The sequence below is a fragment of the Accipiter gentilis genome, chromosome 9 (assembly GCF_929443795.1).
Source record: "Accipiter gentilis chromosome 9, bAccGen1.1, whole genome shotgun sequence".
NCBI classification, from domain to species: domain Eukaryota; kingdom Metazoa; phylum Chordata; class Aves; order Accipitriformes; family Accipitridae; genus Astur; species Astur gentilis.
In genome coordinates, this window is record NC_064888.1 from 43,266,688 (window position 1) to 43,288,313 (window position 21,626).

The 21,626-nt window shown below is 47.6% G+C and overlaps 1 protein-coding gene across 1 annotated transcript in view; it reads right to left on the bottom strand.

Moving 5' to 3' along the window:
- TCERG1L (transcription elongation regulator 1 like) overlaps window positions 1-20,023 on the bottom strand; it is a 91,622-nt gene extending 71,599 nt beyond the window's left edge. The window contains exons 1-4 of the mRNA XM_049811383.1: window positions 19,580-20,023; window positions 18,095-18,241; window positions 17,100-17,280; window positions 6,884-7,072 (exon numbers count right to left, since the gene is read on the bottom strand). Of these exons, the coding sequence (XP_049667340.1) occupies window positions 6,884-7,072; window positions 17,100-17,280; window positions 18,095-18,241; window positions 19,580-19,942 (880 nt within the window). The 5' untranslated portion in view covers window positions 19,943-20,023. The remainder of the gene's footprint in view (window positions 1-6,883; window positions 7,073-17,099; window positions 17,281-18,094; window positions 18,242-19,579) is intronic.
- Between the last annotated feature and the right edge of the window lie 1,603 nt (window positions 20,024-21,626).

A 21,626-nucleotide genomic window follows, 5' to 3' on the forward strand; every position in this document is an offset into this window, starting at 1 on the left:
CTGAGAAGCTCCACCTCTACAACCTCCTATTTCATCTTTATGTTAAATCTGGCACAAAACCTAAGTTAACAGCAAGGCTAACATTAAATATTTAAGGGAGCGTTTTGGCTGGTACATATATGAGCAGAACCACCAGTGTATAAAAAAAAGAAGAGAGGAAAAAAGGAACAAATAACCCCAAACTCAGCTCCAATAGCACCGCTGGAACCTCCTCTGTTTTAGCTCCTTGATGCGAGAACCGTCGTCGCCGTGCTCAGCAGAGGATGGAAATATTGTGGTAAGACCCTTCTCGCTGCACGGTGTTTCTGAAGGGCTCCATCCCCAGGTCCCCGAGCTTTACTGCAGTGAAGGTTCCCACGCGTGATCCCCAAGACACGGCTGTCCCCAGCACGGAGCATCTCTGCACTGGAACAAAACCCGTTTGGAGGGAGAAGTGACCAGCAAGTGGTGCTTCCCCGGGCTGGGGGAGGGACGGAGGCGATGCTCCAGGCCCATCCCTGCATCACCAACGGGCCCTGGGCTCCACCCCATCTCCAATCTCTTCCACTGCTCTCACTAAGGAGCTTTTACACCTTCTCTTCATCCCAGTTGATGGAGGCTAGAGTTATTCAAAGAAACGTGATTTTTTTTTAAGAAGAACTGCTTATAACACACTTGCTGCTTGCAAACAATTTAACTTAAGCCACGAGGTTCTCTAGCAAAAGGATGAGCAAAAGGATCATTTAATGAAAGAGCTAGAAAAGGTCCAACGCTTTTTGGGATGCAAAGCTTTCAGAAAGCAGAAGCTGCATCCCAAAGGTCACAGAGCCACGTATCACGTCGGCACGTCAGATTCACCGAGCTGGCTTCCCTCTGCTTAAGGATGATTTTTTTTCCAGGGATAAGGGTATTTGCTAGTGTTGAAAATTTGGTATTTTCTTCCACCAGACACTCACAACTGAAGCCATTAAAGACAGCGTTCACATGGCTACATTAGATACACAAGGATGTTTCAGCGAGCAGCTTATGAATGACTCAGCTGCCACATTTTGACATTTGTTTAGCCAACAGCATTGATATTGTATCTCCAGCTTGGTTAAGGCTTATCTCAAGTCCTCGTAGATAAAACATAAGGTAAAATAACTCCACCTTACCCTCCAGAAGCTGCCAGTTGATAATTGCAGCGTGAGTATTTTAGGTTACACGCTACCACCTTGAGCATCCCCCCCTCCAAGAGCGAACGCTGGCTGACCCCAACACAGACCTCCCTCAAACGCGACCGCTGGAGCCTCAACACTGTTTAAAAGAACCTGAAAACGGTGCCAAAGAATTACTTGTACCATTGCAGGAGCCCCCAATAAGTAGAGCTTTAACCACTTTCAGAAGGAAGTCTAGTTAAAATATTCAGGATGTTCGTCTTTAGAAGATGGCTAAATCAGCATTTTATCTGGCATTGCTCTATATGGAAGACACCACATAGCTCTGACTTCTTACCAGCTTAAAACTAGGAAAACTGCTCTAGCCAAGTTCTCCATGGGGCTGCTGCCGGCACTCTGCATTTCAGCATGTCAGAAGCAGAACTCACCATAAGGGAATGATAATAGACACTGTGTTAAACCCAGTGAAACCTCAATAAAAGAAAACAAGCACATCAAAAACCCTGTCAATGAAGGCAAATTGAAACACTTAACATTGTTTAAAAAATATCAGGGAAAAGGAAACTTTCGTAAACAAAAATGGCATCAATGCAGCATGCTCAGAGTTTGCGGGAAAATGCTACAATGAATTAAGAGAGGCTCCTACATTCTGGCACACAGAAAACAGAATAATGTATCTGGCAATTGTACAAATACCTCACAACTGTATTACAAACCTGAGCACCGCGGGACTGCTCTTGAATGGTTTGAGATCAGCAGTTTTGAGACAGGAATGCCTGAAGAGGATAAAATCTGGAAATCAAGTCTAAGGGCCATCAGTTTTCATCTGCAAAAATTTCAAGTATCACATTCCTCCAGTAACTACTCAAGCTGCTGTCTGGAACAGAATTCTGGGATTTTCCCCACGTATTTCTACATCGTTTGCCTCTTTTGGTTTTTTTGTTGGTTTGTTTGTTTGTTTGTTTTTAAACCAAATGAGAAATGGCTAGCGAAACCAAACCAGTCTAGAAAAGCAGAAAGCAGAAGGAGAACACTTTCTTTGAGCTGTTGGAAACAGAAGCCCAGGCCCTCAAGACGTCCCATGACATCTCCCTGGGACACAGCTAGAGGAGCCAGCACCATCAGCTTCCATAGTGCAAATAGACTTTTGACCTTACATTCTATTTAATTTTTATTTCCTTTTTCATTTTTATTTAATTTTTTTATTTGAACTTTTCTCTAATATCCTGGAGCCTCACTGTTTCCAGGCACCATTAGCTTTCTACATCACATTTGGTCTGCATTTAGCTTTATCCTTCTGCAACAACACATGCAAGGATTTCAAGATCTTTGATTTTTCAGGCTTATCAAACACCCATTCCCCATTTGTAGATATAACCCTACAGCCATTCAAGTCATTGGCAAAGCCCCCGCAGCTCTTACTGAGCTGGAGTCAGGGCACCAGGCGCTTGGTGGTCTTCTCACACTCCAGTCCACAAGGAACCTGACCACTGATGTGGTTTCTGAATGATAGGGAGGAAGGAATAATGTGCCTTTCAGGTGGCTAAGAAAAATAGATTTGCTCTATCTAATATTACCAAATGAAAAATAAAACCCAAACAAAAAAACCAAACAACACGAACTCCAATACACATTCTCCATGCACATTGAAAGTCAAGATTTTTTTTTTGAGAGTGCAGGTGGGAGTGGGGAAGGAGGGACAGAACACCCTGCTCCCTCCTTTTCTGCTGACAACATCACTCCGATTCCTCACTTCCACAAAGTCACTTCAGCGGCGACTTAACTCTTACACAAATCACACGATGCGTTTACACAGGGCAATGGCAGAAAGGCAGAAACCATCTTTTATAGATCGGGAACAACCATTTCCAATCGTATCAGCAGTAAATGAACCCAAACACAAAACGAGAATGACATTGGTATTGAATTCCAACCCCTGTAGCACCAAGACAAGGATTATTAATATCAATTTATGCAGAGGACCACTTCATACTGAAATACAATTGCGTTTCTGATTTTTAACAGATATTAACAGTTTAAATCTCAAGTCCAGAAGCATTAAGAGCAGAAAATTCATGTCCTATACTAGGAGGGACTGTGGCTACAGTGGGCTCTCGGGCCAAAGGAATTGCCTTACGGCTAGAAAACAGAAACATGTCCAGGCCACTGCCCCCCAGGACGGCTGATTTTCATAACGTCTCGTCGGGGCCGGGATGCCGCGCTCCGAGCTGGCATTTCGCCTCAGCGCAGAGGTGCTGAGTCCTCGACCCAAGACCAGCGGGGTATATAAACACCTGAACATGAACTTCTGAGGGTGAGAAAAAGTTGTGTGTCTCTGGCTTTTTTTTTTTTTTTTTCTTTTTCTGTTTTTTTTTGACTGTTCACTGGTGGCCAGAGCCTTGCTTGTATTTTCATTTTGCGTTACGTTGTAACACGCAACCTTAGCCCTCCAGAAGATCACAGACCACTTCATGATGAGACAAATAGTTTCCTCAACCTTAAACATTGTGTATTTTACGTTTCTTCTTTTCCATCAATTTATTTCACCATTAAACATTTCTAAGATCAGCATGGTGCCAAACTAATACCTAATGGCAAAACTGATTACAGAAGCTTCTCCCATCGCAGAGCCAAGGGCACAGCAAACCTGCGCCATCCTCCCCGACCCGCACATCCCACCCTCGTCTCCGTATCCCAGGGCCAAAGGCCCAGCCGGGATCTTCACAGCATCCCGCACAGGGAAAGGCTACAAAAGGTTTTAAATTCCCCAAACCACCCGTACTCTATTATAGCTCTACTTCTGATTTTCTTCTACAAAATGCAAAATAAATTGTATTGAAATGAACTTGTAAAAATTACCACAGCGTTCTGCATACTTTCAGTTCTCCTTAATTCACGGGACCTGGCGATTTGCTTCAAGGAAGCTCCAAGAAACTTCCTCCGCGAGGCTGGAAAAACGCCGAAGCCTGGATCCTCGCCCAGCCAGCGCCCGCTGCCATACCCCCCAACAGCTCGCCTTGTTTCACTAATTTGCTATTTCTTACTAACTCACCAAGTTTACTAATTAGGCTGGCAGAAAGTAACACAGCTGAACTGTAAGGCTGCAAAACTAATCATATTAAAAGGCCTCCTTAAAAGTAAATACCCAATTATAAGATTATTGATTGAACAAAGTGCCATGATTAGAAACACAGTTCTGCACAAGGTAGTATTATAATACGGATCTCCAGTATAATCAATTAACAGCGTATAACTAAGCACACAACATTCAGCCTTATAGGCACCAATATATATGTAGATTTAGGTTAGGAATAATTTAATCTTTTGTTTCCTAAATTCATTCCTATTATGTGAACATTGACTTGCATAAACTTTAGACAAGGAGAACATGGAAAGCTCATTAATTACCATCTTACTTTACAAATGACACATGGATCAAGAAAAACACAGCTGCCCCCAGGGTCCGCAGATTATGCTCTCTTCAAGATGTATTTCTCTTTGAGAACAATAAGTCATCTTTAATAAACGCCAATGCACGGATGTTTTTAACTGAGAGGCCAACAGGGTTGCAGAGCATGCCCCACGCTTGGGATTATCTGTACATTAGATTACGCTTTCTTGACACTTTCCCAGCCATTAACTTATAAGGCAATAGAGACATTTATTTTTGACAGCAGCGAGCTGCCTGTGGCCAACTGCCCATTTTTCCCCGCAAATTAAGTTAAACCCAGCTCCAGCCCCTCGCCCGCCGCGTTTCGGCAGCCCCAGCGGGCACAACGTAGATTTGGGCTTACAGCTTCTGCGCGTGCTTTTCCCCCGTTTTCGCCCACGCCTGTCAGGAGCCCGGCTCCTTCGTTAGCACGTAGAGAACCTCTCAGCCCTTCTTCATCGGGCGGCTCCGGCTGCACCTCCCTGGCCGCAGCCAGCGGACGCCAGCCCGGCTGCAGAGCGGTCCCTGCCCCACGGGCACCCCGACGCTCCTTGCCGGCCCAGCACCAGCGGGGGATGCCGTCCATCACGCTGGCGTTGACAGGGATCATCTAAACCCAACACCTTCGAGTCCTCTTCTCTGCCAGCACAATAAAAAGGAATTTCATAAAAATGTTTTATGTAAGCCTTTGCAAAGGCACTCGCCTTCCCTCCAGAGACGGTGATTAATAGAGAAAAACGGTTAGCTGGATCTCGAGTTTATTGTACGTGGACTGGGCATTTTCAAGCTTTCTTTTCTAAAAAGCTACTATATATTCTGTAGGAGAAAACACCCAGAAGTGTACGGTTTACTGTGAATGATTGATAATAGGATGATTGCTCAGGCACTCAAAGCATGATATTTGATAGCCTATCATACACTCATTCGAAAGGAAAGCAACAATTATCATGGCCTGACATGTTTATCATTGCAGAGCTGAGCCAGTTATCAAAGTGGTAGAGCTTCCTGGCATTATAATATTCGATCACGTCTAACACACTTCACGCAGAGCTCACCTCCGCAGCTGTAAATCAAAAGTCCTGCGACGGCTCCTTCCCAGATCGCCCGAGCATCTCAATTCAGGGAAGAACACATCTGGCATGTAATTCTGCTTTTCAGCACAGAAGAAGAATTATTTTTTTCCCCTTTGGATTCTCCTCTAAGATGCTCACTTACCAACAGGCAAAATGGTTTCTGTGGGTCAAATAATACTCTGCAGGAATCACCACCAGCTCCCTGCGCTCCAGCAGCGATTAACTCTGCTTTCTGTTCTTATTTCCGTACCGTCCTTTCTCGACAAAGTCTGAAAGACTTGTACCTTTATTCCTATGAGTCAGTTTGCTCTTCAGACTTTTTAAACACAAAACCACTGCTGTACGCCCTTGGCAGGCATTTATCCGGGTGATTCTAGTGGCTGCTCAACGGGAACAATAATTACCGAGATACATTTCTCACATGAAGACTCTGTCTGAACACCAAAAATCGTAACTGCATACCTTCTGCAAAATTCAATCTGACTGTATCTTGCTGTGTTACACTTCAAGTACCAAAAAGATGGAAAACGCACCCTAATTTAAATTTTTAACTTAATCGGTACATAACGCTTCTAAATATAGCCTTAAGCATTCAAAGTACAAACAGTTTCAAAAATTACCCTAAGGACTTTAAATCAGTCAGACTTCCACAGCAAGTCAGGGATGCCGTAGTATTTCCCCAGCTGCCATATGCAGAAAGTTGTTACGCAATGTCACGCTAACAAAATAGTGTTTTTTCCAGTAAGCAACCACATCGAAACCTACCGGGAAAAAATACAAAACCGTGGCTACATTCGTCCAGCATATTTTATAATTATAAACACCCAAACAATCTACTTAAGTCTTAATCAAATATCATTGTATGTCGAGCAGATACCTTTCAACTGCCAACATTGCGACCCGAGGATCTGCTGCAAAGACGTGGTGCCCCTAAGACCACGTTTTCTTACAGAAGCCACTAAGATGACAGAGGACGCAGCTCAGTTCACATACTGCCCGCAAACGCCACAGCGACATCAACGCTGCAAACGCAGAGGGAGTTTTGAACTCACTTTTAACACACAACTTCAAAGAACGCCTCTAAGCTGCACCAGAAAAAATAAGTCTAATTCCAGATTACGGTAATGCCGCCGATATCCCCTGAATATTTAACGACGCACACCCAAACCCACACTCGGGAGCCCCTCTCTGTTGCAAAGTGAACATAAAAAGCTGCTCGTTAGCGCCGCCAGGAGCGACCTTACCTGGAAAAGGCGAAGCCAAGACGGGAATTTTGATGGGCGAGAAGGTCAGCACGTGGCAGGGCTGGACGCTCGGCCCCGACGGTCCCTGGGGGGCTTCGGGCTCCACCGACACCATCGCGGTGGTGGCCGCCGCCGCCAGCGCCAGGGCCTGACCGCCGCCGACCGGTTTAAGGCTATTCTGGCAACCACCTGTGGAAGGGCGAGATACAGCAGGTTGTATTTTTAATCGGAAACCAGTGGATTTACGTAGGATGATGCGTTTCATCATTCTGAATTTCAACGCAAGATGGAACAAAAGTCTGCAACATTTCCCACGCGGCCTCTGCTGTTTGCACGTCCACCTTAGTGAGACGCTAGACTTTGAATATATTGTATAATATTTTTTCTAAGAACTCTCAAATCCCCTTTCCTAATTGTTATTCTTAAAGTCCTAGCTTGTGGTTGGTCCATTCATGGATATTAAAACCCCATATATGTGAACATATCATTATAACCTAGAGGGACAAGACAGTAGTGAGTCATATATAAACCGTGCAGAGTTATTAAATTTAAATGAAAAAACTTAGTAAAAAAGTCAAATATTTCAACACATTGGTCAGCATTTCCTTCAGCTCCACAGCTTCATAATGACCCTTATTCTGAATTTTCCTAAATATAAGTTGTCTGATTTCAAACACAAATTGTTTTTAATACTTGCTATATTAACCATCCAATGTTACTGTTATCTGTCTGGCTGTTCTCCTGTACTATGCATGCAAATACCTGACTTTTACAGGTTTTACATACTAGTGTCCTTCATCTCGAAAATACGCCACACAGGAAACTTCCCATGGTTTTACATGGGAAGTCAGAAGTCCCCCAAATCAAGGCTCAAACACACTTTAGACTATGTAATATTTACCTTTAAGTCTAACAAGCTTGGGGGGAAGACCTTCAGAGCTCAATCTTGGCTAAATATGTTAAACAAACATGAAAACGAGTAGTCAAAATCTTAAGGAGAAAACCTAATTTGACAAACACCAGCTGTTACTCCCTCTACACTGAGCTATGCATTCAAAAATTAAGCAATCATTAGCTTATTATGTCATTCTGCAAATGTTTTCAGTTCATGTGGAAATCCTTCAGGCAGTAAGAGCCAACTGTAGCTCTGCAAAAAAATCACTATTTGATCAGCCTCCCCACTTCAGGCGTGCCGTGAGTTTGTCGGATTTCTTTTTCCAAGTGCTTCTCCGCCAGGAAAACGGGGACTCGGCCAGGAGCAGCGCTTGGGAAGCATGGCCATCGGGGCGGCGGGTGGGCGACGCAGCCCCTCCGCGACACCGCAAGAACCTGCAGCTGAGCAAGCTCGGGTAAGGTCCTATTCCCCTACACAGCTACGCAGCCCAGACACCTCATCCAGGCTTTGCCATCCTGCTCTGGCCTCAGACACCTAAGAAGTTTTGACTCGCAGACGCCAAATGCTGTTTTGCTCTCAGTTGGCATTGGGGAAAGAGTGGGTCAGTGGTTTTTGGAAAGGAACCTGCTTTGGTTGCAGCTAATTGGGGCTCCGGAGGCTATCTGTTATACTAACTTTTGGCAGCTTTGTGCCTGACTCTTTATAAACAATTATTTGCCAACAAAATAAGCTCTGCATTAGCAAAACAGAAGTCAAATATTTTCAGTAAGCATCACCAAAAAACCTCCTATTAGTTCTACTGTATTTGTCAATGCCAAGAAGAATTCACTTAAACACCTGCATATGCACTAATTAACAGGCATGCAGGAAAAAAAAAAGCTCACCAATATTGAAGTTTTGATAATTCAACCACAGGTAGATGAAAAACCGATTATTCTGCCAGAGTCGCAACGGAAATTAAAAAAAAAAAAAAAAAAAAATCAGTGTCCAACTAATCCATCTGTGTAATACATGTTTATTGTTTATTCACCTGAGGACTAGAACAGACCACAAGATTCGGTTAAACACCTGGCCTCCAAAACCCTGTGTGTGTTCCTAATTCGAGCCACCTGCAGTTGGGAAAGGTCCACAAAACATCTTCTGTAACTCTTATGAAAACTGATGTCTAGAAAAATGACTTTTCTACTGGCTTCCGAGAGGGTACATAAGCAGAAAGGCTGTTTATTTCTCGTTTGATTCTTTTATTTCGGAGGAGAAGATGCAATTTCCCCAAAGAGCCCAGGAAAGCAGCAAAACAATGTAAGCCTTAGTTGCTTGGATAGCTGAAGCCTTCCACCAGCACAGATGAATAACGCTCCTGAAGCAGGGTTTCCTTATTAAAGTTTCATTAATCCCTTTATTAAAGTTTCATCAGTCAGCTGAAAGAGAAGTTTTGGTGATTTCCCTGCCTTTGATGAAGTTCTCTTCCCGTCTCTCCTGCTAAATAATTCCATGAAGAAAGGACTACCACTATAATTGTATTAACAACTGAGAGGAGAGCACGGACAGGGTGTCTGGCGGTCGTCAAGCCCACTCTCTCACTTTGCAGTCAACTGAATAATCACGTCAGCAATTTATCAACCCCTAACATAACGTATGATTTGCCAAAGCAACTGGAAGCTGGCCCAGGACGTGACTCGTTGACAGCCAGGAACCTTCACCTGCACTCAGCATAGCTGGAGAGAAGAAGTTCTTCTTGGAAACAAAGCAGGCTCTGCTGTAAGTATTTCCAAAAGCTTCTTTAAAGGGTTTTATAGAATCATCATTAATCACCCCACATTTACATGGATTTCAAGAGCCTTGAAAATAGTAGTAAAATACCACCATCAATGCACCCTTGAGGGGAAAAAAACCTGCAAATGTTTTCCTAGCAATGGTGGTTTCCCCAAATCTGTTTTTGCCGAGTCAGGCTACACCGCGGTTAGTAAGGTAATACCGGTCTGCTGAAATAACAAACCCCACTTCAGCGCCCTTGCCCAGCCTGCCAGCTCTGCTCTTCTCCAGCACGCAGAACAGGGGGAAACGTCCGAGACGGGCAGCGCGTTTTGATGTGAAGCGATTGAAGAGCCGCTGAAGAAGCAGGGAAGAGATCATTCAGAGAGAACTCGCCAACGATGGGGAAACGCGGTGAAGGCACCGAACGGGGCAGCAAAGCCATCACAAAGGACGACGCGTGATCGGCAAGTATCTACCTGCCAACATCCAGGTGGAAAAGGGTCTACGCGCACAGCTGTGGAAGAGCAGCTGTTTCTGTCGCACCTTCTCTTCTAGCGCAGCATCGTCTAGAAAGAGGTTGTGCATCGTACCCCATAGCCTGATCCTGACCTAGAAGACCGGTTTTCACGTGGCACATCTGCACCATCTGGCTACAGAACTGCACCATCGGGTACCGCCCCTGCTGCAGGACGAAGCAGCCGGGGCCACGCTGCCGCGCCTGGCCAGCACGCGGCTGGCGAGGACAGCAAAACCTCCGCTGCCCAAAGCCAGCGTTTCCTTCCCGGGGTTTTCCAGGACACCAAGAGCGGGCTGCGAGCCTTCCCCGCACAGGTATGCAAACCCGACAGACAGACACACACACGCGGTGGTCCTACGGCACATGCTAAACCATGCGGCACGACGCACCGCCCTCGAGTAGTCTCCATCGCCCGCCACGGAGGAAGGAGACCCTTGGCGATACAAAGGCTGACCCTGCCGAGACCCACCAGACAGAGCGTGTCCAGCACGGAGCGTGCTCAGCATCCTTTCCAAAATCCACCAAACCCCTGCGCTCCCCCCAGTCTGCACCAGTGCCCTCTCTACCCTCACATACAGTCTCTGCAAGCAGACAGAGCACACCCAAACCCGCCTTTTGGCTACTGACATTGTCCAACACATTAAAAATTGAAACCATGAGATTTCCCTCTTTGAAGAAAAAACACACAAAAGAACAGAAATTACTTTATTTAACAAGACAAAAGTAAAGACTACTAACACCTGTGAGATATGAAGATCCACTCTTACCCAAAAAGGGTAATTCAAGACCTTTCCTTTCAGATAAAAAAGTTACCGGTATTGTGAAAACTTACTGTACAGACAATGTAATGAATTTTAAATTGCACTTGATCATTATAGTCTTTCAGTCTTTGTCTTCAGTTTTGCCTACAGGAAAACCTCTTTAACCAAAGGGTTATGAATAACTTTCCCAAAAGACCCACATTAAAAAAATAACAGAGGAAAAAATTTCAAGCAGGTTAAAGACCTTTTGAACTTTCCATCTGTCTTTGAGAAAAAAGTATTAACACACACAAGTATAATGTTCCTTGCAACTTTTTTTAATGATCCAGTGAATCACTGGGTTTTGCTTATCCTTTCAGCCCATGAGCTACTGCAAGTGCCCAAAGGCCCTGCAAGAGCTCTTCTGCGTTAGGAGGTGCTCCTTCGGGTGAGGACCAAAGGACCCCAACACAGACACTGACCTGGCTGCCTCTTCTTTTTTTGCCAGGAATACCCCAAAGACACAATTATAACACAAATGGATTTCCACTGCAGTGTGCTGCTCTGTCTCTACCAAGCATATGGAACCACACAGCATTTGATTTCTATCAATCAAAGCTTTCCAACCACCACACCTCCTGTTTCTGTGCTGTTTCCCATGCTAATCTGCGGTAGTTTAGCATGGGAAAAGGACACCAGAACTCAACGCTACTAGGGAAAAAAATCACACCAAGTACTGAGTAGCTTCCTAAGGGATCTGAGACATTTTCCATGTATATTTCAAATAAAAAATATTTTGAAGGGTTTCAACTTAAACGTGTATGCTGTGGAAGTCACATAAAATTAAACACCAATTCAATTAAACAGAAGTTAAATACTTTGACCCCAGAGCTGATGAAAGGTAGTAACGCTGAGGTCCTAAACTTCACCCACAGAAGGACGTATACCATTCTCACTTCTTTTTAAAGCAATATCCAAGCTCCTTATTTTCAGTCATGAACCAACTGATCCCCACCACCCTGACTGCCTGCATCCCTGGTTTTGGGGGGTTTCCCTGCTGCCTGCCCCGACCTCAGGGCTGCTCTTCAGGCACCCACACCGCTGCCTGGTACCCATCAGTCTGGGGAGACAGAGCTCATAACCCAGCCTGGCGAGGACGCCGTCCCGGCACCGCCGCCACTTTAGCTCTCCGGCAGCAGCCGCCAGAAAATACTTAACGCTGCTTCCAAAGAGGTATTAAAAAACAGCTCCAAAAGAAAGAAAAATAATTGAAATGTGAATTATTATTATCCCTTGTTCCCTCTCCCTTCATCTGTAGAGTCTGTAAACTAAAGTCTTTTAGATGACAGTCCTTTATTAGACTATTATCAGAATTAAAACTGACAACGACCGTCTTTTGATGGAGAGGGGAAAAAAAAGAAGGTAGTTGAAAGAGGCTAAAATGACTCATACAAACAAGAACAGCCCCTGCCAATCACTGAAAGATCTGGATTTCTTTATAACGAGGTCTTAGGGCCAGGTAGGACAATATTATGAAAGGGTCAGAACTACAAGCCTTTCCCATAAACACTTTACATGTAGTTTTATTTCTATAATTCAAGTGGGGGAAAAAAACCAAACCCAAACTTAACCGGGCTCAAGTATGCACTTGATTTGGGTGGATAACAGAAAAAGCACCAAAAAAGTACAAACTTCATAAGCAAAAGAAAAACCTTTGAAAGGCTGTGATTAAAGTCAAGCATTCCAAGAGACTTAAAGTGTTCATCTCTCCAGTGCCTGAATGCTCCACAAATAAAGAGGGATTTTGTGGCATTTCAGGGTTCTTCAGGTTCCTGCAGTACTGCTATTGTTTTCCAAGCAGGGAGCCCTAGCACATGCACATTACGGGTCAGAGAATCCAACTTGAAAGGCCCAAAACCTGACTCCTTGTACATACACGTGCTTCAAACATAAAGCTTGTGTTTAGGAAATACAGAAGGTCAGAGGCCCTGTGTCACGTATTTCAAAACTGTTAAAAAAAGTAAGAAAATGGAACCCAAATTTAACACAAAGCAACCACATTTCTTCATAATTTGTAATGTCTGAAATTTAAACTGAAATTACCTAGAAAACTGTATCTGTACATATATGTCTATTTGCATATACATTCCGATACTCTCTATGAAAAATATTGGCTCAGTCCCATAAAGGTTAGCGGGATTAAAAGAAAGAAAAGGACACTAACAGGAAGGATCAAAATTTTAATGCTAAAGCAATCTGGTGAAAGAATACACATGACCTCTTCATTCTGGCATTTCTGATTTCAACACCAATGGATGAAAGAGCAAAAAGATTGCTATGGACCAAAGAGATACTGTGGAAATGTAGAGGCAGGAATGAAGCTTTGACTTAGCAGAAAATATTTTCTATTGAAAAATCATTCCACAAAAAAAAAAGGAAAAGAAAAAATATCTGATTTAAGACGACTATTTTCCTTCAAGTAAACCAACACTGAAAAACGCTGACAGTCTTCATTCCAGGTTAGATTGCCTCCGTTACAAATGAAAAAAATACCTTGAGCACTTTGTTAAAGGTGAAAACCATTAAAAGGCTTTCACCTCGTCAATGTCTCCTCCCAGCACTCAGAGTTCTGACACGGCTCCCTGAAGGAGACCTCCGAGAACGCAATGTGTTTGCCATAACGCATTAATGCATTCTTCTGCATGCATCTTAGCTGCTATTACTGAAGACAACTATTGTACCAGGGCTCGTACGACGCTCAAGATCAGTAAGAAAATGCAATTTATGTTGAAATGTGCATAAAAAAAATAATCCATTTGAGGACTGTCAAACATTTTACAAAATGGAAACAAGTGTTAGATCTTCCTTTGCTAGGAGTAGAAGCACAGAAGGCAGCATCCAGGCTCCACTCACCCAACAACCTAGCTGAAGCTCCTGTGCTACAAACACCCTATTTGTGAGGTTATGCAAGCCTCCAAATTGCTGCTGAGCAACTGCCCACAGCTTCAACCCCTAGAAACTCTCGAGGGTATTTATTTGATAAGCCATTGGCAAGATTTACAGAAGCAACCTTCATCTCTATGCGCTTGCGGCACAGGTTGCAGCCAGGATTTGGTTCAGGTGTGGATGGAAATTCCTTATTGCAGGCTGAGGGTCTCCCTACAGAATTCCTGGGACTGTACGTAGATGATCTGCTTAAAGCACGATACCCTGAAATGAGCTGCAGAGTGTCATGGTCTTCACTGAGGAGCCCAGTAGCGACCATTATATTACTGTTCTGCTGGAGTGCCCGCACACTGTCAAGGTTTAGCATCGCACTGGGGCCTCCCGGAGAGCCAGCAAGCTTTCCGTCCCTGCAAAGGCTGGAGCCTGCGCGATACGGGACCCTGCACCCAATTACAGGAGACGTTGACTCGCTCACCTTGCGATTCATAGCCACCCTCCAGCAAGCAGAAGGCAAACGTGGATTTCAAGGGCTCTAAGTTGAAAGCCACCACCTCGGAACTTCACAGAATCACTCCATTTTTGACCTGGATGGGGATGCTTCCTTCGCTCCCCCCCCCGGCGCAGCCGCTGCCGGAGCGGCAGCCTGCCGCAGCTCTGCTCACACGCCCCCGCCGGCGCCTCCCGAAGCACCTCTGGGGAACGTCGCTTCCTCGAGAGACGACAACGCACTCGCGCCTCTATCTCCTGCTCCCTCCCTCACAGGGGGCTGGACGAAAGGCTTGTTCTCCAAGGTTTCCTGGGAAAACCTTCTCGAACATACCAGTAAGAACACACCCTCCGCAAGGAACCACCGCCGGCGATGCTCTCGAGAGCCAGGAATGCCAAACCGCAAGAACGTACCTTCAAACATTTAAAATAGCATCAACAATAGCAAAAGCACAGAACATCATGTGCCAGAGGGCTACAGCCATCGTGGAACGGGTGCCACCAAGGGGTCCTGCCAGCGGTCCCTCAGCCCATGTCCCGCGGCCACCGACCGCACGGGGACGTGCGGACCACGCAGATCCCGTGTGGGCACGTCTGCCTTCAGGACCAACCCAGCGAAAATACCTAGGCGTTGCTTTCTCCGCAAAAAATGCAGCATCCAGGAGACGTGAAACCACCTATCATTCCTAGGTGGGAAAATAAAATGTCACTATTCGCTTTAGATACACAAAATGGTAAGTACATAAATTCATGTTTTGCAATATGCGTGAGAATAATAGCTGCCTCCTTTTCTCACGGAGAATAACACCGTCTAGTAGCTGGAGCTCGCAGCTGTTAAATTATGTGCGCTACCATTCGCCAAACTCCAGTGCCTCATTCCTTTATCTTTGTAACATTGCTGATACATTGAGAAAACAATTATATCATTACTGATAACTGTGGAAGGCGAACCTGCTGTAAGACTGGCTTTCAAAATGAATACAGCCACAGAGCCTGCAAAAAGCTTATTAACTTCTCAGTTTAAACCACTTAACTAAGCAATTTGCTCTCAGTATTTTTATTACTCTTCATATTAAGTATAAAGATTATATAGGAAATACTTCAAGTACTACCATAACGCTTCCTAGAAGCAGCTTCTGACTATACAGCTGGAGGGCACCAGGATTGCCATCCTGCAGTAATGCCATCACGGCGCTCGCTCCTCTGCTCAACCTCCAGAGTCCACACGCGGCCAGGGATGTTATTGGATTAGCATTGATCGCATCAATCCGAAATAAGACTTCAGGAGGGCTGGGAAGACTTAGAAAGATGGTCGGGGGTCTTTGCGCTCCTCCCTGCACCTCTCCCACCCGAACAGGAGCTCAGGGGGGTTCTGAAGAGGTGGCAGCCAGCGCCGAGCACGCCGCCAGAGAAGAGCTGGATCCACCTGAAGACCTCCTGCGAAAACGGGCCTGAACGCGCGCATACTGCCCAGGGGGAAGAAAATCTTCTTTCCTCTGTGCTCCTTACAGACCACAAACGTGGCATCAGGAAAGGCCCTGGTCGGTCCCTAACCCGCTGCCAGGTACGCTCTTTCCTTGCATCTGAAATACTGGATGTGATGAAACCTGTTTGTTTAAAACAGGGAACTATTTTAAACATACACAACCAAACGACGGGCTGTCGCTCCCCTGCACGGAACACCTCCCTCACCGTCGCGCCTGTCCTTAAAACCACGCTTTTCCTGCCTGGGAGCACGGCTCAGCTATTCCCCACGGCATCCCAGGAGGAACGCATCAATATAATGGGGTTTCGCCCGTGGCAGGCTCATTTCCGAGCGCTGCCGAGCAGCACGCCAGTTGAGCATCGGGCGATTCTGGCAAGAGGAGAAGGCAGCTTACTGCAACGGCTTGCTAAAACATCAAAATATGGAACCGATTCGAGCGGTTCAACATGTTTCAATACAGAACAATATTCACTGCTAATTAATCAGCCTGGCAAATGAACCCAAACAGTCAGGATCTCTTCCAGCAGACTCTCACAGAATCTCTGCATTACTGGCAAAGTACAAGAAAGCTTCCTGTGTCCTAGGCGGTCGCAAAACAAGAAGTACTTGATAGGGCAAAGAGCAAGGTAAGAGGGGCTCTGCTGCCAACCGAACGGACATTACCTTCCATCTACGAAAGAAAGAAACAGTTGGCAGCAAGCCATTAAGACTGTCCTAATTCCGAATTTAAGAATATATGTTAGGGGGTTAAACATCAGGAGCATTTTACTTCTTAACCTTTTCTATGAAACAACTGCTATTTTAAATTACGCCTGTAGCACCAAAATAGAGAGATTCAGCTTCACTGCAATGCACTTTCTGTTCTTTTCCAAGTATAAAGCTTAGCTCTGCTGTTAACAGCTGTGACATACCCGAGTTCTGCAGATTAATGGAATTTATTGCACAAACATCGTTGTGCATAACCGAGTCTTAATGAGATGATGGATCAATTGCTCTTCGCTACTGATAGCTGTCTACACAGACCACACCAAATTCTTAAAATTAGCAGCCAATAGGAGAATTATACATGAACCGTGTTGGCAATTTCTTGTTTGAAAATAAACCAAGTGTGCTGGGAGTGGCAGGCCCCTTCATTCCAGAAGTTGACAAAGAGCAATGGAACAATCTGGTACAATCTTCTATAATTACACATGGTCTTTTCTTTCTTTAAAAGTCATTTAGAGGATGAAACGCACTTTGCCATCAAGGTTCAGATCAAGCAAGAGATTTTCAGCTGAACAGTATGAAACTCTTACTTTAGAAAATGGCTTATGCATCTCTGGGAGATGCATTTTTAAAAAAAAAAAAAAAAAAAGAAAAAGTACGTACTTAATTATTTACGTCCTACTGACCTGGCATCAGCTGAGGTGCCAACACCACTGTGGGAAGAGGCCTGGAGGCAGCAGCTGGCCTGGCTATAGCCATAGCTACTTGATTTGTCATTAACAGAGGTTTCTCATTTCCCTGGAAGAGTCTTGATTCCTCAGGATGTATCCATGCTGAATCCAGAGCAAATGCATTATTCAAGTATATCTGTCCAACATAAATAAATAGAAGAATGTTAAGGTTCGAGATACTTTGTTCTCACTTTTACTTCTGAATTTTGTATCTTTAACTCAGTATTACAGGTAGTATCTCAAGTTGGGGACAAACTTGCAAAATTAGATTGATTTCTGCTCTGTCAGCATTGTAGGCTGAGTTTAGTTGACCATTTAAAAATTAAACAGCTTTTAACACGCCTAATGAGCTGCTGCAGCATCACAAAAAGGAAAGAAGAGCTGAAAGCAACTGTGTCCCCGACACAGCTACTGTGGAGCAAGCCCACCTGCAATTCGGAGACTCCGGTCGCCTTCCGAATGGGCGAGATGGGGGCGAGAGAGGGAAACGGGGTAAAGTCCCAAAGCCGCGTTTTCATTATTCAGCTAGGTAAAGGTACAGATGTAGGTAAGCGTGGGCGGGACGAGGGCGCAGGACCACGCGCGACACCCTGGCACCGGGGACGTGGCAGCGCTCGCGGTGACGCCACCGCCGCCAGCGCTGTACCGCAGCATCCGTTTGGGGGGAAAACCAGGGGAAGTACCAAGAAGAAACGGAAAATGGAAAACTCCCATCATCACATCCCATCGTAAAATAAAAACATTCTACTCAACGTAATAAAGAGTAAAGACAGTTTACTCTCTTCAAAACTTCAGAAAAGTGAAGCCGTATAACTGCTGAAGTAGCCTTCTCCATTAACTGTCCCTTATGACACTCCTCCTCTGCCTTCACAATTCACAAAACCCCTAACATTTTTCAGCTTCGGTAGTTTAGCCTTAAAAATAGTTCAACATACCAAGATCAGACTTACCTTGCAGTTCGGTAGCCTCTTATCGATCCAGTTTTTCCCAGCATGAGGCGGAACCGTAGATGCATACACAGGTGGAAAAATAGGAATGAACTCCACGCTCGAAGAAGGTGAAAATCCTATGACTGGAGAATGAGCTCCAAATATCCACTTCGGGGAGAAAAATGGGAAGAAAAGTTACCGAAAGGATTTTACCCTCAGCAAACAGATGCTTTTCATGATTTCCTGATTACAGGAAAGATGAGCACAGAAAATTTCAAACATGTCTCTTCAGCCCACCAACCATTTGTGTTTCTTTAGGCATTAGACGGCGAGCGACGGATGGCACTGACATTATAAACTGCTTCAGAAAGCCACAAACCAGTAGCCTGGCAGCAAACCCAGTACTTGGCTAATGGCCGCTAGTCGCCAGGGAAGCTTGCTTTTTCTCTGCTCAAACAGAATCTCACATACGAAACAGAAACATCACCCGAAAGTGTTTCTAAAATTCGTCTCGAGGCAAACGAGAACCAAAGGCAATGTCGGAAACCTATTTTCTCTCAACTTAAATTCATTTGGCAAACAGGTTCCCACAGTAAAACCACCTCTGCAGTTTATTTAAGCGGTCTCACACTGGGGAATAATCGATGTTACTGTTTCATTAGACCCAGCGCTGCCTATTTTCTCCCTCCCACTCGCTCCGCTCCCAAGCCACAAGAGACGCTCGCGCTCGAAAAGGCTGGAAATCTTCTCACGAAATCGAGCGGATACTACGGCGCTCGCATCTCTCTCTTATTTTTTTACTTCTGCCTAGTAAAAAATACAAAGGCGAGGCACAACCACGAGCACCGCTCCCGGCATCTCCGCCGCCAACACCAGAAAGCGGCCCGAACGCTTCGCTCTTTCGCCAGCAGCCTCGCGACAGCAGTCGATAATTGAAATATTCACCGGGGAGAGCACTGGCGAGACAGATTGGTTCAGCCGGCATGACTCGAAACTTTAGTCTTTATGAATATTCAGGAAAAGAACAAGCAAGGCGCTCGCCGTGGCCCAGGACCCTGCGAGCGCCGCGTCCTTTCCGCCCTCCTCCCGCAGAACCCCGGCGGGGGCGGCCAGCGGCCTCTCGGGGGAGGCCGGCAGACCCCTCCCCCGCCGGGGAGAACGCGGCTGCGGCTCTCCGCTCCCCTCCGCTCCCTTCCCGCACCTTCTGCCGGCGGCCGCCCGGTACGGCAGCGGCGACCGGAGCCGCGCACCGGCGCCCACGGCGCAGCGCTCCGCGGAGGGGGGGGAAGACCCCCGCCGCGTCCCCTCCCCCCGGCCCGGCGGGCACACACACAGACAGACAGACACACAGACACACAGACACGGGGGGAGGGGGGCGGCTGCCGCCGCGGCGCCCACCCGGAATCATCCCCGGTGATGGGCTCCGGACAGTCGGCGACGGTGAAACTTCTGCCCACCCCCACCCCCCCCCTCCCTCCCCTCGGCCCCCCGACACGGAGCCCTTACCTGCCCGTGGAGGAAGGCGGCGGCGTGGTGGTGGTCGGCGGCGGCGAGCAGCGGCAGGAGCGGCTCGCAGGGGACGCGCCAGCCCGGGGCGGCCCGCAGCAGGGCGGCGGGGGGGGCGGGCGGCGGCGCCGGGAGCAGCAGCGGCGGCGGCGGGGGGGGCGGCGGCGGCGGCGGCGGCGGAGGAGGAGGAGGAGGAGGGGGGGGAGCAGCCCCGGCGGTGCCCCCACCGACCCTGACCAGCCCCGCGGCGGCCGGGACCACCCAGGCCCAGGGGGGCGCGGGGGGTTCGGCGGTGGGGGGCCAAAGCAGGGCTGGGGGGGGCGGCGGCGGCGGCGGGCGCTTAGTTGCGGGAGCCGGCAGCATCCTACATGGCACGGCGAGCGGGGGGAACCCGTGGCGGGCCGCCCCACGTTGCGCACCGGCACCGGCGCCGCCGCCGAGTGAAACTCCACTTCGCGGCGGGGTGCCGCCGGCAGGCTCCGCCCGGTGCGGGGGGGGGGGGACGCGGGGAGGGAGGGAGGGAGGGAGGGAGGGAAGGGGGGGGGGGGACCCCGCGGGGGCCGCCCTCCGGAGGGGCGGGGGGCACCCGGTAAGCGGCCTCGGGGGTCAAGAGCCACCCCCCCCACGCCGGGGGAGTGCGGCTTTTGCTGTGGTCCGCGGGAAGGGGGGGGGAGGGTTTTTTCCTCGTCCTATCGCATCAAGGTTGCCGCAACCTCTGCCAACCCCCGCCCGGCCGCCCCCATAACGGAGAAGGCTTCTCCGGGGTCAAGCGCCCCACGGCCGCGGCCCTTCTCCGGCCTCGGGCAGAGAAATGCAGGAATTCGCTCGCCCGCAGAGGGAGGCGAGCCCCCCGCCGCCACCCCCCGAATCCAGCCCCCAAAGACAGAAAGGCCTCTGGGGGAAGGAGACCGCTGGGGGGGCTGCCGCTGGGAAGGGTCCCACTGCCCGGGACACCCCCCCACCATCCCCACTGCCGCCACCGCCCAGGCCTGCCCGCTGCTCCTGCCGAGCCGCGTAGGTGGCCACATCGGCAGCCCCTCGTTAAAAATGAAGGTTTTGACCCCCGGTCACAGGGAGCCTCTAGCAGTTAGGAGCGAGCCGTCGTACTTCGTGGAACGATTCGAGGGGAAAACGAGCACCCACCTCCTCCGCAGGTGCCCGCGAGCAGCTCCCTTCCCCAGCCCCGCTCAGGCCGTCCGGGGTTGAGCCACCGCGGCAGGACGAGCAACTGGTTTGCTTTTGCAACCTGTGGGCTTGTTTCTCCTGCTTCTCCTCCCTGCTTTCCACGGAGGAGAGAGGAGCTGAGCAAGCCTCTTCAGCTGCTGACGGCATCCCAGCTTCCAGCCTCTCCGGCAAAAAACTTAAAAGGAATGAACGACAGTAAAATGGGCTGAGCCCGAGTTCACAGAATATACAAATGCTTCAACTTTACGGTTTAAAATCATCGCTGTGTTTCTCTGCCAAACCACCAGCGCTGCTCCGGCTCTCCATCGTAGCGGCGCGGCAAGTGCTGCACAGTGAGAAAAGGCAAATATCCGGCTGCACCCGTCCTGAGTTTGTAAATCACCGCGGTCCCAGAGTGCCAGAGCGCGACGGAGAACTTGCTACCTCGGGATGGTGCGGCTGTACGCGGGCAAGCCAGGGGCTTCGTAAAAGCGCATGGAAGAAAGTCAAAGGTCCCAGAACTTCATCTTTTTCTCTCTTCTATTTAGTGCGCGGAGGAATTGGACCTCCCGTGGCAGTGACCCCACCTTAGTAGAGGTAATTCCCAAGAAGTTTTAAAATCAATTTATTATGATCTGTGGATAAACGCAAGATCGGGGAAATACATTGCTTACAATTACCCTCAGAGAGATACTGGGAAATACAGATCTGAGTCACCTACAAAGTGACAGAAATTAGGTAAACAGAAGATCCCTTCCAAATGTTCTGGTGCCTGGCTATTTCTTAAACTCAAAAAATCACTTCCTGGTAATTGTAACTGAAGGAGGAAACAGAAACATAATGACAACAGCAGCAAGAAAAAAAAAAAAAAAAAACAACAAAA